We start from the raw sequence: 18,047 nt of genomic DNA, 5'->3' as shown, positions 1-18,047 counted from the left end.
TTGGTTGGAACTTTGTACTCTGTGCACTCTCAAGGATTGATCTAATGGGCACAGAGATCCTGGATCAGCTACAGATAGGAGGGCAGTAAATGGTTGACAATTTGCCTCTGGACCTGGAACACTCCAGATTCTCCAATCACTGAAGTTCTAACCAGGTAACACCCTGCAGAAAGTCCAATGGAAGAGGCTGTTTAGAAAGGTTTATGAAGATTCCTAGGAACAGTTAGTGTTGTCCTTAGACTAGAAAGACTAGAACAGTGGTTTCCATTTTATCTGCACACTTGAATCACATGGAACATTTGAGAACCTCCTGACGCACTCATTCCATTTTTAGAGGTTGTAATGAAATGGGCATGGTGCATGCTGGGTATGGTGATTTCATTGAGTACTTCAGGATCCGCCAGTGCAATGGTCTCAGGACCAAGAAAGCAATTAGCTCAGAACATATTTCAGAAAGACATGCCTCCGGACTCCACCCCAAACTTCCTATTTATTTATAGACAGGATCCCACGTAGTCCAGGCTTATCTTGAACTAGCTACAGAAAGCAGGATGGCCTTGAACTCTCAATCCTTCCTCTGTTTCCTGAGTGAAGGGATAATAGGCTTATGCTACCAAGTCTGGCCACCCCAGGAACTTAGAAGCTATGGCTATCAGTCTGTGTTCTAAAATACCTTCCCGGTGATGCAGATTCATGCTCGAGTTTCAGCCTACTGTTGGTACTGGTGGTTGAATGCAAGACTGTTGGCTTGACCACTACTCATTGCCATCTTGGTACACTGCAGGTTCACTGTGTATTGTGTGCCTGCTTCAGCTTTGAAGAAACTAAAATTTGATCACCATCCAGTCTTCCCTCCATAGTTTCTATATACAGTGGAATCAGAACTCCTGTTGACAAAGCTTCACACTTGGCTGGAGTGACCACCCACAGCGAGAAAAAGCAATATATGTGTATGGGAACTGAAATACAGCCAAATTATTGGCTGTACTTGTGCAAGGTAGGAAGGTGAAGCACTCTTCATTTGCTCAAGAGTTCAGATTCCCCAAGGTTTCAAAAATAAATCTTTCTTTATTCCTCAAAGCACCTTCCCAGCAAGCTATTGACTTGGTTTCTCTAATATTGACCCGTCTTTCAACACCTTGCTGAGAAGAGAAAGGTGAGCTAGTGGGACTAGTCTGTGATCACACTGAAAGAAGAACCCATTATCCTCTGTGTACACAGCCGTTTTGCTTAGCTTTCCATTTCAGCCTGGCTAGCAGGTCCATTTGGAAGGAGAACAACAGTTACTGACTTAAATCCATTTAATCTCGCAATTCTTCTCATTTAAAAGATTTCCCCTCCTGTAACAGCCTTCAGCTCCACTAGATTCCACGAACTGCAGGATTTACAAACATCTCTATGACAAAGGAGTAAAATTGCTCCCAAGCATCAATGTGCCTCAAAGGACAGATGTTCTTCCACATATGAGGGCAACTACCCATGATTGTGAGGGTGTATGAAGCGGGAGTCATCATCTCATGGAAGCCAATTATTGCTCCCTTTAAGTGATGATGGTGATTTTGACACCCCCAGGATCTCTTGTAGAGGCAGACTGGAGATAACGATCCACCAGATCATAGCTCGTTCAGACCATCTGGTTTGTCAGCTATTCACAAACCAATTCCTTACATTTTTTCTCTCTCTCTGTGTTTGACCTCACATACTTCCTGTAACAGGCTGGCTCCAATATTTTTCGGAAAGCAAAAATGCTTTTCTTTAATGCTTTAGACTCATAAATGTAATTCCAGGGAACACATAATTTGAGTGTTCTATTAATTCCTTGTTAGGGGAGGTGTCCTTTATAATGCAAAAACGTTTGTCTCAAAAAAAAATTATTACAGAGTTCTTGTTAACCTTATGAAGATGGCTTTGGGATTTCTGAACCTCTGTATCTGCTGTTCTCAGAGTGACCCTGCTGATCAAGTCTCCCCCTTCCCTTTCACACTGCTTGTCCTTTGATGGCCATTATTGGTCTGTGTGGCCCCGCTGACACTCTCAAACTGAGGCTTTTGTCCTAACACTTTGGCAATATCTCTCTGCAATCTACATCAGAGTCGCTATAGCATCAGGAATACATTTTTTTTCTTAAACACCTAACTATAAAAGGAATATAGCTTCCACATGAATAAGTCAAAACAGCATTCTTCAGTTGGAAGAGCCCAGGGTGATACTTCAAAGGCAGTTCCACACAATTTCACTGAACTCTGATTGACAAAAGGACGTTTAGAAAGCATTTAAGATGGGATATGGGTTACACATTATTATTTCTGTTACAACATACAGAGAATGTGTCTTAAATTGGCTTACACAAACAACTGGGCTCATTGACCCTTTGTTATTAAACAGAACAGTTTGGCTTCAAAGGAGACTTGAATGATGGTTCAAATAACTGAGCAGGACCTTGCTGCTTCTCCTCTGCCCTCAGCAACATCTCTGCAGCTTTGTCTCTATAGCAGTCTCTCACCCCATGCATCCAAGATGACTGTCAGAAGCTCCTGCAAGATATCTGTGTAAAATAGGAAGAATAATAAAGGCAGGGCATACTGATTTACATTGATTTTTGTAACTTTGAAATACCTAGAATTCTATAATGATCATAAAAATACCCCCGCTCCAAATAGTTTTGGGGACTGTCATTCATCTATTTGTGAATTGTAATTTGGTCAGATTACCTGGGGTTAATCTTTACTTCAGTCACCAAGATGGGATCTTTTCTATTTATTATTATATTTAAGTCCATTTGAATTGAGTAATACTGAAATGTAAAAACTGTAGGCACAATTTCCAGTGCTGAACGGCTTCTGTCAGTGGCTGTCCTATTGGATATGGGAGATACAGAACATTTCTGCCACTGCAGGAAATGTTGTTGGAAGTCTCTACTCTAGAGATGACTGGGGCTGAGTGTTTCAAACTGGCTGCACTCATCCTATGAGAGCCATAGCTGTGGAGGCTGATACAGATGGGCTTGCATAATCCTCCTGGGTTTCTTCACAGGCGGCTGGTGGAAGTATTCCAGACATGCATGAGAGGAGTCACATTATATCACTTTCACTGAACTACGTTGACCAAAATAAACCAAAAGCCACTGAGTGAGGCCTTTTGTCATCTGTTCAGGCAGTAGTTAAAAAAAAAGTGGAGGTCAGATTTAATATATTGTGGTAGATGACTCTAAACAGATCTAATTTACGTTATCAATAATAAGAAAATTATCAGCAAAGATATTTATGGGAAGAAAAAAACCCACAAAGTTAGGAAGGAATTACTGCATTGCTTAAAGTACAGAGTTTTATATTGCATACCATACTAAATTAGATATCCTAAACATAATTTATAGGCATTGGTAAACAAGGCGGTTCACTAAGAAAGGGTGAATTAAAAGGCAAAATTATCTTTAAAACTTTAAAAATCATCTACACCCTAAACTGTAGTTTATTTTAGTAAAATTATATCCCTAAGTCATAGGGCAGAAAGTTCCCACCGAGCATCCCAAGTCAGGATGTGGCACGGAGAGTGGATGAATGGCTTCCTTTGGTTTCAGCTCTGACAAGTGCCCATCGGGCTCCAGGAGCTGAAGACTCATGCGTCATGATCGCCACTCCTTGGAGGGAGGTTTCCCTGTGCATGAAACTAAGGTGCTGAACAGTAGTTGCCAACCAATTAATAACTATGTGGTAAAAATGTGACTGGTTCCTGCCTTCCTGTAATGTTTACACCTTTGTCATGGAGCAGCCTCTATCACGAGCACTTATTTATCTCTCGATGTAGTAAAAGAGCTCCCAGGAGCTGGAAAGATGTCTCAGCAGGTAAGAGAACTTACTGCTCTTGCAGAGGACCTGAGTTTGATTTCCAGCATCCACTCCAGGAAGCTTACTGTCACCAATGACTCCAGTTCTAGGGGGTCTGAAGCTCTCTCCTGGCTTCTGTGGATGCCTGTATGCATCTGCTGCACACCTGGAGAAGCATGCACATAGACTCACAATTAAAAATGAGTTTAAAAGTTAAAATGAAGACAATGTCTTTTGTTCTCAACCTGAGGTCGTTTTCCCCTAGGAACTCCTGGTCCTGCCATGCACAACAAAGAGATTTTATCTGATGACGGAACCGAAACCATTACAAAAAGCAAGCGCTTTGGTTATGTACTGAAACCGCAGTTTTTATCTTCTATTGTTTAGGAACTGTACTTGAGATTCCCGCCTCGCGGGGAGTATTTCTCTAAATTAACTTTCACTTTTTATGATAGCTCTATGTTTATAGAAAAATGAAATAAGATACCTAGACTTCAACATAATACAGTTTAGAATATTACTTGTGATATACTCAATTTTCTATTCTGGGACATGGTCCCTGTGGATTTGGGAATACATTGTATCCTGCTGTGATTGTTGGCTGAAGTTTTCTATACCCATAGGTGCAGATTATCTACATGATCCTATTTGTTATTTGTAGTGAGACATCAAAATCTTTAAATATTGATGAGATGTTCATTTCTTCCTTCAACTTGTTCATTTTTGGTTTGTGTATTCATTATAACTTATTAACAGATTTATCCACATATATATTATAGTATAACATGCATTATTATATATAATTAACTTAGCCATGGCTTGTGACATTTTAGTTTCATATAAATTATATAACTATTCATATGTAAGTTATGCATAATTACTTTTTTGTTTCTTGTAGCAATTTTTGCAACCTCAGTATTATTTTCTCTATTTCAAATATCAACAAAGCCGCTCAGCTTTGGTTGGTTACTGCTTGCATAAATTTAGTTTTTCCTCCTTTTAACCTATTTACATCATGGGATACAGAGTCTCTTGTAGATGGTTTATAATTAAATCTTGCTTTACTAAATACATTACTCCAACCCTGCCTTTAATTGGAGAGTTTAATCCATTTATATTTAATGTAATTACAGAGACACAGTGCTTAACCCTACTCAGTTTCCCTTTTATTTCTGATGATGCCATCCTTTTGGTTCCCTGGGGGCTCTGTGACATCATTCTTTTTTTTTAGATATATTAAATAACCTTTTTATTCCTGTTTCCTTAGCATAGTTATTTTCTTAATGCTAGGCCTGTACATCCTAATTATCATCTTAGAGTATAATAATCTAATTCAAATTGTTATCAAGGCAATATCAAGGATTATAAAAGCTATGGTCATATGCAACTTCATATCCCCTTTCTGTTTTTATTGTCACAAAATACAACTTCATATAGTGTGTTCATTGACATGCTCTCAGAATTAGGGTTTTATTAACACTTTTAAACGCAGGCAAAAGTATTTTAAGCAGAAACAATTCAATACTGATCCCTCCTGTTTTATTGTTTTTGTAAAATACACATGGTGTGTCCTTTAAGTGAATAGCTCAGTGGTATTAAACACATTCATTATGTGTAGTCTTCCTCCATCTACCCTGTAACTTCTTAGACTCTGAAGACTGAAATTAAATACCCATTAAACAGTATCTTACCCCCAAATTCAGTGTTTCTTAGTAACTTTTATTCTGCTTTTTTTTTCTGTTTGTTTCTCTCCCAAATAAGTATAACCAGACTGTATTTAGCTTTTTGTGATTGGTTTACTTCACGTAGCACAATGTTTTCAACATTTTATCTCTGTGGGTGGAGCTGGTAAGATGGCTTAGCAAGTAAAGGTGTTTGCTACCCAACCTAATGATCTGAGTTTTATCACTGGGACTGTAAGGATGAGAGAGAGAGCTGACTCCTGCAATTGGTCCTCTGACCTCCACATGTGCGCCATGGAATGCATGTGCATGTTCACACACACGCACACACGCACACACACACACACACATGCACACACACACACACACTCACACACACACACAGAGTCCATCTCCATGTAGAGTCCTATCTTTATATAGACACTGTACTTTGGCAATGCATTAATTTGATGATTGATATTTGTTCAGCTACAATATTTCAGCTATGGACAGTGAGGCTCACCGACACACTTGGATTTCTTTGAGTGCCTGCTTTCAGAAATGTAAAGTTAACTTTCTGAAAACGTAAAGGGAAAGTTTAAGACAGAGTGGAATTGTAGGATCATATAGCAAATTGGCTTTAAATATTTATTACATTATGGCGTGTAAGTGTGGGCTGTGAGGAAGGCAGAGAATAACTGGGCGTTGTGTCCTAAGAGCCTTCTAACATTCTGTTTGGGACAGAGTCTCTCACTGTCCTCAAAGATCAGCATGGATGAAGTTCCAGGGATACGCTTGCCTCTCTCTCCCATCTCCTTATCACCAGGGCTGTGGATGCATGCTCCACACTTGTTATTTCATGTGGACTTTGGATGGACTTAGATATTCACGTTTGTGAGGCAAGAGGACTGAGCTAGCTACTCAACCTAGTTAAGTCCTTTTCCCAGTCTCTCCTCATTTCGTAAAACTACATATGGTTTCCACAGCAACGAAGATCATTGCCAAATCCAATCGCATGAAGCTTTTGCCCACTGTGTTCTTCTGAGTTTATAGTTTACAATTTTATCTTGGGATCTCTCAAACATTTCAAGGTAATTTTGTATATGGTATTAGATATTTTCTAATTCTTTACATCTAAATATTCAGTAATTTCAGCATTCTTTGCAGAAAAGACTGTCTTTACCACTGAATGGAATTGACAAGCTCATCAAAAATCAGCAGACAATATATGATGGGATTTATTTCTGGATTATTGATTCTCCTCCATCAGTTATATTCTTGTCTTTATGCTGCTGCCAAAGTTTTTGATTATTATAGGTTTGTAGTAAGCTTAGGAATTAGAGAGTGCAAGTTTCCAATTTTATTCTTTTAAAGAGAAGACATACAACCAACTTTAATGTTTTATTTTATACTGCTTTGTTGGTCTATGTTTTTCTATGGAACCTTCAGGAATTTCTGCATGCAAGGTACACCATTTCTGATCATCCTTTTCTATTGGAATGCATCTTCTTTTTGTACTTAATTGTTTTGATGACAACACTCAGTACTGTGCTGAAAAGTTCATTCTTGCCCCTTTCCTGGTGTTTTAAATTTTATTTTTTCAAATTCATGTGTGTGTGTGTGTGTGTGTGTGTGTGTGTGTGTGTGTGTGTGTGTGTGTGTTGAGAGGGAGAGGGAGAAGGGGAGGGAGAAGGAGAGGGAGGAGAGAAAGACTTGTGCAACCCATTTTTTTCTCCATTCTGAGAGTTCCAGGGACAGAGCTCAGGCTGTCAGGTCTGCCAGGCAGTACCTTCCCCAGCTGAGCCCTCCTGCTGGCCCTGCCTCTGATCTTAAGGGAATGATTTAAGTCTTTTCCATGGAGGTTGATGTTCAGTAGACGTTTTTACCCATGGCTGTTCTGCTGAGGAAGTTTCTAATCTACATCTTTCGATTGGAGATGGTTTAAAACATTTATGTTAAATTATTTATTGATAAGGAAGAACTTTGCTTATTTTGTCCTTTTTCTGTTTGCTGTATTGATTTTACTCTATGTTCTGTGTTTGTGTTTTCTGTGCTGCTGTCTTTTCTTTTCTTTTTCTTTTTTTGCCTTGATACATTGAAATTCTAAAATATTTCTCTGGATAGCTCATCTTTTGCAGATCACAAGCTCAGTCTTTTATTTTACACAACAATCCAGTCATTTACCCCAGGTGCCCTTTTGATTGTCCTATGAATCTGGATCTCAAGACCCCAGCCCTTTGATTCTTAGGAGAGAGCAAGCACACATACTTTTTTTTTTAACATTGCAAAAGAATTCAGAGATCTTCCTGCCTCTGTTAAGTACAGGCAATAAGCTAGTTGGGTGGGACCTCCCCACCCCCTGAAGCTACCATCTGTACCACATTGCCTGGGCCTAACCTTGCTCTGTCCCAGGCTGACATTGAACTCGGGAATCTGCCTGCGTTTGTATCGTTCTCAGAAGCCGGCTCACTAATGCCGCTACCGTTGCTCCTTTAGATTCATGAAGCCCCATACTACACACATAGCGCATCCTTCTTTTTTGCAGAGTTGAGAAATTATGTATTTTCAAACTCATGTTTTTAGAGTTCTTTTCCATAGCCTTAAGGGCTGTCCCAAAGGTCCCAGCATTTACAGCTTTGCTGAGACATTAGCCACACCTTCACCTCCCAGACTTCTGCTGTCTCTGATTTTCATGGAGTCATTAATGTTCACAGAGATCACATTCTCTGAAGGAGGAATGTAAAAATACGTACAGTATTATACCAACAAGCCTTACATCCACAGCAGCTATTGACACTCACGGGGGCCCATGTTGGCCCTGCCCCAGAGGCGGAAGCCATATCATTCCACCCCCACCAAAGCCATGCCAGACTACGTACACATTTGTAGGTAAAACCTGATATATAATTAAAGGCCTTATTTTCCTTCTGTTTATGACTTTCAGTTTCATCTCACTTCATTTCATTCTTTGTGTGTGTGTTTATTAGATATTTTCTTTATTTACATTTCAAATGCTATCCCGAAAATTCCCTATACCCCCCATGCCCTGCTCCCCTACCCACCCACTCCCACTTCTTAGCCCTGGCATTCCCCTATACTGGGGCATATAAAGTTTACAAGACCAAGGGGCCTCTCTTCCCAAAGATGGCCGACTAGACCATCTTCTGCTGCATATGCAGCTAGAGACACGAGCTCCGGGGGTACTGGTTAGTTGCACTACTTTTCAGTCCAGCTTGGCCTCAGATTCACAACATTCTACTTCCTGAGGCTGGGATTGCATATGCCACCATGCCCTTTGTCCCTCCTGCCCTCACTTCCTCCCTCCTTCATTTCTCTTTCTTCCTTTTCCAACCTTCTTTCCTTCCTTTCCCCTCTCTTTCTTCCTTTCAGAAGAATCTATATTTTATAAAGTACCAACTATAACCATCACATCTTCTTGACTCCAGGTTGTGCTGGGGTTTGGCATTACAGTATTAGCATAGTTTGTTTTGTACCCTTCTGAACGTGTTTTAAAGTGTGTATTCTCTGTTGTGTCTGATAGCTCTGTATGTCAGCTTAGAGGTCAACTATAATGTGATAGATTTCTGTAAATCCCTAGAGCCTAAATGTATAAATAAATCCATGTCCAGTGTTTATTGACTCTCTGTGCATAGTGGAACATGCCTTCTTCTATTCTCATCTGGAAACTCTCCACCTCACCTTCACCTTTATGTCAACTTTGCACAGCCTGGAAGGTAGCCAGAGATGGGTGCTTCTGGTAATCCCAGGACCTTTCTCACTGTGAATTTAAATTGGGCATTTGTGTATTTTTCTAGATTCCTAAGAACTTGTGGGAAATTTTCTAGGTGCTTATTCTTCTTCAAATTCTGTTTATGTATGTGTGTTGGTTCGAGGGACATGGATGGGTAGTATAGGTGCCGAGGCCAGAAGAGTTTATTCCCTGGAGTGAGAGTTACAGGTAGTTATAACCACCAAGTGAGTTCTGGGAAACACTGAGCAGCTGGCTCTCCCCCAAGGTCATCACTCTTTAAAGTGTTTTGTTTGCTTGCCTTGCTGCCCAGACTTTCCAGCTACTCTGTTGTTAGACATGATTAGTACACTTAAATGTTTTGGGCAAGTGGGCTGCTTGGCTACCTTAGTCAGTAGAACACGACGACACTCTGAAATACTCTTGGAAGCTTCTCCTCACTTCAGCACTGGGAGATTCTGGGTGAGACAGATAAAGACACCTACTTTGAGCTTTCTGGCTTTTTTAGCCAAATCTTATCAGATAGCCTTAATTGTGTGGTCAGGATAAATCTCATTTTCTTCCATATTAATTTAGGCAGATGGTAATGCATTTTTCTCCTCTTACAGGAAATATACTTCCGTCTAGACCTAGAAGGACAGGTTTGAGAGTTCTGACTTGCTAGAATCCTTTGTGGATTCTGGTGCGGTAGAAGAGCTGGTTATGTCCAGAGTCCCTCATATGCTCTGTTTTTCTTCCTTTCCCTGGCTCCCTTCTCACCATGTGTGATCTAATAGTCACTCAACAGGCAAAGTCAAGTCACATCTTGCCTCCCCTTGGACATCCCTGGGCCCTGTCATTCTCTCATTGATGGTACAGTCAGACTTGAGATGAATAGATCTAGACAGGAAGTCTTCAAGGCCTAGAGAAGAAATTAGCTGATCTTTGTACCAAGGCTAGTCTGGCAAGGACTCTGGGTATGGATCATAGTCACTTCTAGGGGAAATAGAGTTCTTCATAGTGAGGTCACGGGGAAGAGCTCCCCTTTGCTTTGTCTGAGGATGTACTGTCAATGAGAAAAACCTGTGTTGGCTTAGGGCTTATTACTTGCTTGGAGAAGCAAATATCAATAACATGTAAAATAAAATGTGAATGCGCACACATCTAGAGATGACAAACATATAGGAGAAAAGGTAGGGTAGGAAGGATCTGGTGTGTGTCCTAGGACAGCAGTTTGCCATGTCACCGTGGTGTCATGGGATGGGTTTGACAGAGACAGAGACATTTGCTCAAGATCTGAAGGATGTGTGGGAGTCAGAAAAGTGGACAGAGGGACCCAAAGAACCTTTTTTTGGAGAAGGGGTTGAATGATCAAAGACTTCAAGGATGAAACATGCCTGAAGTGTCCAGCGGACAGAAAGGAGGCCACGGCTGGAGCTCTGAGGATAGAGGGACACAAGGAGCGTCAACATCAGAGAGACAGAGAGCTGTTGAGAAGTCAGCAATAGGGCCTTTCAGGCTATTTTAAAGGCTAGGGCTTTTGCTCTGAAATTAGAGGCTCCTGCAGAGTTTAGAGCAGAAGGATGCCAACATCCCAGAGGCCATGGTGCTGGAAAAGGAATGGAAGGAGGCTGGGATTCAGAAACCATGAGGCTTCTTAGAAGGCATCTGTGGTCACAGAAGATGAAGATGATGATAGGAAAGGTTGCTAAGTGACTGGACTTGGGATGTAGTTTGAAAGCAGGTCTAATGGGTTTTCTCAATCGGGCAGCACTCGTGCGTGCGTGCGTGTGTGTGTGTGTGTGTGTGTGTGTGTGTGTGAAGTCTTTATTAGATACTCTAGGGATGCTAAACAAGTAATTGGGTATTACTGCTGGGATTTGGGAGGGGTTGCAGGGTGGAGATATAAAGCTGGGGACCAGTAGCATCCAGATGACATTAAAGCTTTGAGTATATGAAAGATCATTACCAGGGATGAAGGGAGCTTGGGCCACTTCAGCACTAGGGTGGGGCGGAGTCAGGAGGCTCATGAACTGGAGAATGAGAACAATGTGTCAAGAGTATAAAAGAAAATCATGGAGGCTGTGTCTGGAAGAAAGTATGTGTATGACAGAGTTACTGAGGATAGAGGTTCAGATGGAGAGCTCAAACTGGAGAGGGAAACAGACAGCTGGGTTTAATTAGCTACATGGATGTTTTCATTGAAGTGGTGGGACAAACCGCTGCCCTGATGGGCATGGGAGAACTTTGGAAGATAGAAACTGTTGAAGGTAGAGAAAAGCACTTGGAAAAGTTTTGCCATGAAGAAGAACAAAGTGTTTGAGTGATGAGGGTAAAGGACCATGTTCAATGCACAGCTGGGGACTGGTTGAGAGAAGCACCCATCACTCGTCTCTGTTAAGGAGATGAACTACAGAAGCTACTGATGCAGCAGGTCCAGCAAAGTGGAGGACTGTTGATGTTTCCTTTGAAAGATTCCAAGCAGGAAACAAAGTTGCCAGGGAGAATGTGGGTCAGGAGCAAAGAAGCTGAGGTTTCAGCCGAAGAGACAGTGTGTCACTATAAGCCAAGACAGGGACACTGTAAGGAGATGTTATGTCAGCATTGTCTATAAGACAAGACAAGGAACTGTAAGAATGAACAGGACAGAAAAGCTCACAATGTTGATGGTTTTCTTGGATGGAGTCAGCGATTAAATACACAGGCTTTCATGTGTTTATATGATTATATAACCGGCCAAACAAAGCAATATGAATTCCTCTTTAAAAATGAAGCAAATCAAGATTAGAGAAACAAAACCAACAACAATTTACATGGTAGATGTTTTATTTTTAGAACCTCCAGTTTGATTATCTTGAAGGCGCACTACTCTGGGTTTGTCTACTATGCTGGTAACACTCTGTAAGATCATCTACTCTGTTCATGGTGAGAACAGGGGGTAGGTTCGAGTGCAATGATAGCATTTAACAAGTGAAAAAGAGTTATAAACAGTGAACTTGAAAGTCTGACATTCTGAGTTTGGGATTAGTAAGACTTAAGGTGTGAGCACATTGGAGGCTGGGAGACACAATGACAATGGATTAGTCAACATCAAATTCTAAGAACTGAATTTAAAGATTACAGATCAGGACCAATGATTTGGAGTCCCAGCCATAGGGAAACAGAGGCAGGAGGACCACTGTGATTTTGGGCCCAGCTTGGTCTACATAGTAAGTTCTAGGTCAGCTAGGATATATAGCAAGATTCCCATCTTAAAAACAAAATTTCCTATAGGAATACAGGATTTTTTTGAGAAGAACAGTTGTTGATGGGTGTGGGAGCAACAAAAACAGAGAGAAACTAGAGTAATGAAAGGCATTATATATAGGCATGAAATTCTTAAAGAAAAAAATCTATGTAATAGAAAATCTTAGGCCTTTTCTTGATAGAAAAATTATAGCATATGGTGGGAGATCACCAGTTCTCTCAGTAAATCCACTCATGACTAGACATGTGGTTTGTACACATATTTAAGCTTGGAATATATTGCAGGTATTCTTAGCCTTTAGATTCATTCATGAACTTCTCCCAGCTTTAGAGAAACACCTTGAAAATATAATTTTTGACCTCAACAAGCAATTAAGACAAAATGTGAACTTACGTTGCTTTCAAAATGCATATTGAAAATAATCACTCTTTGATTACTTTGCATATGGAATTTTACATGATGGATATTCCAAGGAGAAAATATGATAAGAAAATAAGGACAAGATAGGGAAGAAATAGCTACAAAAGGCAGATTTTGATCTGGTTCTTTTGTAACCTTCACATTCTATGGTTCTCAACCCATAGGCCACGGCCCTTTGGGGGAGTCAAATGTCCCTTTTATCACATGGGTCACATAGTAGAGATCCTGTATATCAGATAATTACATTGCAATTCACAACAGTATCAAAATTACAATTATGAAGTAGCAACTAAAGTAATTTTATGGTTTGGGTCACTACAACCACCAGGAGCTATATTAAAGGGCCACAGCTTTAGGAAGGCTGAGAGCCACTGCTCGAAGCTATCTCCCAGGAGAAAGATGCCTTGCATATGTGACAGAGGCAAGTAGAAGCTGAAAACATACAAGTACTTAAGCAGTAATGCATACGCTCGTGGCGTTAGTCAGATGATACTGTTTCCTAGTGGGTACCACTTTTCTTCATTGAGGGGTACACTGCAGAGCTGGATGTTAACTGCTCCCACAAATACAGTTTTGCTCTTCACGATAAGCATTAAAACATGGCCCTGGAGCCCCAAGACTTCATCATATACCACCTGAAAATGGAGAGAGAAGGAACGTGTGAATCAGATATGCTTGAATGCATCTTTCTTTTTAATACGGATTTAAAATTTTAAAATGATGCTAACAACTTATACCTTGGAGGGGAGAGGCTCATGTCAAAATATTTTATTTCCAGTGTTAACCCTGAAGAGTCAAGGCTCTACTGATATAACAGAATTCAGTGACTATTTCTTCAAGAATCTTAGTGTTACTGGTTTCATTAAAATTTCCCACTTCAAATTCAGTGATTCAATCAGATATCCACTAGGAATAGAATCCAATCGTCTGCCTCTAACCATCCTTGAACCTGTCACAGGAGCTTGGGTACCACATCCTTGTGTTGCAGGTCCATGAAGAATGACAGGCCAGTGCTGCTTAAATGGGGAAGGTAATATGTCCTTGCACAGTCAATGGAATCAGTTTGTGATCACTTCTTTTACTTAAAACTGCATGACTTTTAATCATGAAAATATGTCTAGCCAATTAAACATATAATACAAACAAATCAAAAACGGGAAAGAAATCTGCCTTTCCACTCACAGCTAAAATATTGACGTTCTTTGGTCTTATATATGCAATGTTTGCTTTTTCTTCTCAAAGATCTGACTTGTGTGTGTGTGTGTATACATATGCATATATGCATATGCATATATATGTATGGGTTGTTCGTGTGATTTATTTTTTTTTCCCCAGTGGATCTTGTTCCACTTTGGCTTCTAATATTCTGGGCATTACGGTCATGACAATGATAGGCCTGTTGAGGGTGAGAGAGATTGGCAGTGGGGGATGGGTGAAGATGTTAGTTATGAGATGTGAAAGAAAGAGAGGCATGCATGGAAAGTTGACATGGTTGCCAGGGAAACGTGTTAGAACACATTTAGAAGCCGGAATTTCACACAGTGATACATATTTGCTATTTACAGCCACATTACAAGGGAGAATGGAGGGCTCTCAGTATATGCAAAATAGGAGGCAGCTTGAAAGGAAAGACCCCAGACAGCTGGGTGGCCGCCTCTGTGAGTAAGGATGGGGTATCTGAGCAGTTCACATTGTCTGCATCTATTTATCTCCCTCTGACGCCTTCCATCGGTGAGGACTGGAGTTGAAGCCCCTGAAGTTAACTCTTTGCCGAGCATGTGTGCCCATGAGTACTCCCCCAGCACCGAAGAAATGCAAGCTGATCAATGACATTTGGTTCTCTGCCATAGGCAAAAATTAATTAGCAAGTTAAAAAGCTAACTCAATCAAGGTGCATGATCTGCAATGCTATCTAGTCTACTCTATCCAGCTACTCTTGCTTCAGCACCACAAAGAAAATTACCGTTGATTTTCTAGGATTGCCTTTTTAAAGTATCCCAAGTCAGGTGTGGGGTTCAGGGGATAATAAAGGGCTTTAGAGAATGCATCAAACAGCCCCAAATTCAGTCCCTGTAACTCATGTTATCTCACGGTTGCTGGATGCCTGGTGCTGCCCAGAAAGCCATCTAGAACCTCAGGGTGATCTCCCTGTTATTTCCTCCACAGTGGCCACCTTCAACCTCCTGCCTTCTCCTCCCCTTTCCTGCCGATAACATTGTCCACAGTGAATTCCTCCCCTGTCCCACAGAGAAGACAGACGACAGAGCTTTCAAAATGATACCCAGGAGGAGGAGAGTGGCACACTTTCAAGATGTGGGTCCTGGAAAGGTCTGGCTCAGGAACTCTGTGAATTGCACCAATCAATTCCAAAAGGAAGATTTTCAACAAAACACATCAATAACTTATATTCACATTCACGCGGATCTGTCTTCGCCTGTGAGCCTTTGCATGTTGGGAATAAGAATGCTAACCTATAGCATCGTGAAAAGGAATTAGTGAGAGACTAATTCAAGCTTTATGCCGAATATTCAACACTCATAAATCAACTTTAAATATTCATCAAATACACAAATAGGGGATGTTTTTTGCACTTGGCTGAGGAATACGCTTCCTGACAAAAGCGATTTCCTCAAGCACCCAGAAAGTAGGAAGTCTCAGGAAGTCACTTTGAAATTTATTATTATTTTCCTGTGGCAAATGTAAACATTAGGATTTCTAAACCTGTGTTCCTTGGTAGATTTTTAACCTGTTCTTGAATAATGCAAATGATTTTCTTAAAGTGACCAAAGCTAAAATATTGGTGTTATATAGCTCTTAATTGTTCTGTGCACCTATAGTGATTAAAAACAAAAAAAACCAAAAAAACAAAAACCAAAAAAAACCAAAAAAACTCCTTTACCATGCAACAAGTAGTTGTTGGGTCATGCTGGAGAAGAAGATAGGTAGATGTATTCTTTGTGGTGTTTTCATCAAATGACATAATATGTCTTTATATAAGTAGAATAAGGAATATTTCTCTTAATTAAGTTTATAGTGTATTCATCCATTTTTACCGATAAGCGTGAGGCAAATCTTCAGTCAGCCTGACACATGCAGAATTTGTGGGCTTGGAATTGGCACCTCAAATAGAAAGACTTGAGTGTAATGACTATCTATTAACTCACACATAGGCATTCACTGGACATTATTTGACACAAGGGGCTAATAAATAAGGCTAAAGTACATTTTCATGATTGCAGTGGGAGAGTAATAAGCAGGAGATCAGCGAGTCTGTGGTGGTGGGAAGCATATTAAGGGCGGGGTGAGGGCAGGCTCAGCACACACAAGCACAGAGAATTGGAAGGAGAAGAGTGTCCTGGGGGACTTGGGCTTTGGGATGGGTTAGTTCTGAGCTTGAATACCTTGTGCACCCTCTGGGCCTGGATATCATGTACATATATAGGCATCTGTTATTTAATGAGAAGATGTGTCCTGACACATCGATATTTGGTGCCCTCTGTCCTCTTGTGAAGATGGCTGCAATGTTGCAGGTGACCGAGTGTTAGGGCAACACTGTCTTGCACTGGACCAGGCCTCTGCAACTTGTAGTGCATGGCCGACCGAGTAAGCTTTCTCATCTTGTGAACACCAGAAGAGTTCAGGCTTGGGAGACAGCAGTAAAGGACAAGGCCCTGAGTTTGATACCATGTGAAAAAAAGCTAGGAGTAGTGGTGCATATCTTTAATGCCAAGACTTGGAAGCAGAAGGCAGGAGGCAGAGGCAGGAGGCTGTAGGACCTCTGTGAATCCAAGGCTAGCCTATACTACATAGTGTGAGACCCTGTCTCAAACAAAGCAAAGCAAAACAAAACAAAATATCTAGTGAAGATACAAAATCTGAGAAACAACACACCTAATGATGACCTTTGCTTTCCATATACACACATTCAGATCTGCATACACAAAGCACACAAGTACATACACACACACACACACACACACACACACAGAGACAGAGAGAGAGAGAGAGAGAGAGAGAGAGAGAGAGAGAGAGAGAGAGAGAGAAGAGCAAGTGTCAGGTGTCTCCAGCTTGCTGGCTAGACCTAGAGCACAGTCCTTGCATCCTCATTGCCCATGAAGAACTTTGCAAGGGAGCTTTAGGCAGGTAAAGCATGCACCATGTGTGTGTCCTTTCGCTCTGGTGTTTTCTTTAGAATTTTCCTGGATAATAACCCAAGCAAAGGACAGTGAAGGAACAATGCAATAACAATGTAATCCTGTTACAAGGGAGAAATTCTTCCTTCATTATGAATCCTTTAACCATGTTTTCAACCAGATGTTAGAGGTAGCCGAGCACAAAGAACAGTGGTGTGAGGGCTGAAATCACAGCTGTTTCTCAAAGCTGAAAGATGATGCCCTGAACATTCTGTTCCTGACCCAGGTGCACCATGGGATTTCTGTATGCCAGCAGAATTCTGAGAGACAGCTGGGAAACCCCACCGAGATGCACACTGGGAAGAGTCAAATAGACAAGCTGGGCCCTGTACCAAAGCTTTGGCAATTGAAGGGTGGAGTCTCTGCCACTGGACAGAGTCCTGGAACTACCCCTCCCTCAGAGGGACCTGTGAATAAAAACGGGGAGAATTGTTTTAGTGAAAAATTTGGTAAGACATTGATATGCAACATCTTATCCCTTTGTATGTCTCAGAGCTTTACTCATAGATAGGAACCAGGTCTTTCTCTCTCACCTCACAGTATGCTGCAAGGCCTTGGCAGTTCGAGGAATCCCACCATAGTGAGGAATGTTCATAGTGAGCATGCGTCAGAGGTGGAAAAACAGAGCTGTTTAATACCCAGGGATGCCATGTGATAAGGCTCTGAGCTCTTTAATAAGCAACGGGTCCCCTATTAGGGAGCCCTTAAAGTCTCACAGAAATAAAGCAGAGGGTTATTGTAGAAATGCAATCCCCCATATCAGTGTTGAAGACAAGAGAAAATAAGTCAGATACAAAGTCAAGTGTACATTTTGTGCATCTTTTGTTGAGGTTTGGTCTGTTGCTTTGATCGTAATGCTAAGTGCAGACCGCCAAGACCTGGTCGCCCCACAGACGAGAGAGTCTGCATGTAGTCTCAAATGACACTATGTGATCTTGACCCCAAGTGATTTTTGATTGGTGAATAAAGATGCTG

The 18,047-nt window shown here is 41.0% G+C and overlaps 1 protein-coding gene across 2 annotated transcripts in view; it reads right to left on the bottom strand.

The window, feature by feature from the left end:
- Positions 1–12,020: 12,020 nt before the first annotated feature.
- The window catches only part of Pik3c2g (phosphatidylinositol-4-phosphate 3-kinase catalytic subunit type 2 gamma), a gene marked incomplete in the record, with an annotated part of 355,213 nt that continues 349,186 nt past the window's right edge, over positions 12,021–18,047 (bottom strand). For both annotated transcript variants that reach the window (NM_207683.3, NM_011084.2), the window contains 1 exon segment: positions 12,021–13,514. In NM_207683.3, the coding sequence (NP_997566.2) occupies positions 13,362–13,514 (153 nt within the window).

The sequence above is a fragment of the Mus musculus genome, chromosome 6 (genome assembly GCF_000001635.26).
Source record: "Mus musculus strain C57BL/6J chromosome 6, GRCm38.p6 C57BL/6J".
Taxonomy (NCBI): Eukaryota; Metazoa; Chordata; class Mammalia; order Rodentia; family Muridae; genus Mus; species Mus musculus.
Note: the sequence above shows the minus strand (reverse complement) of the source record. Positions and strands in the feature narration are given on the sequence as shown.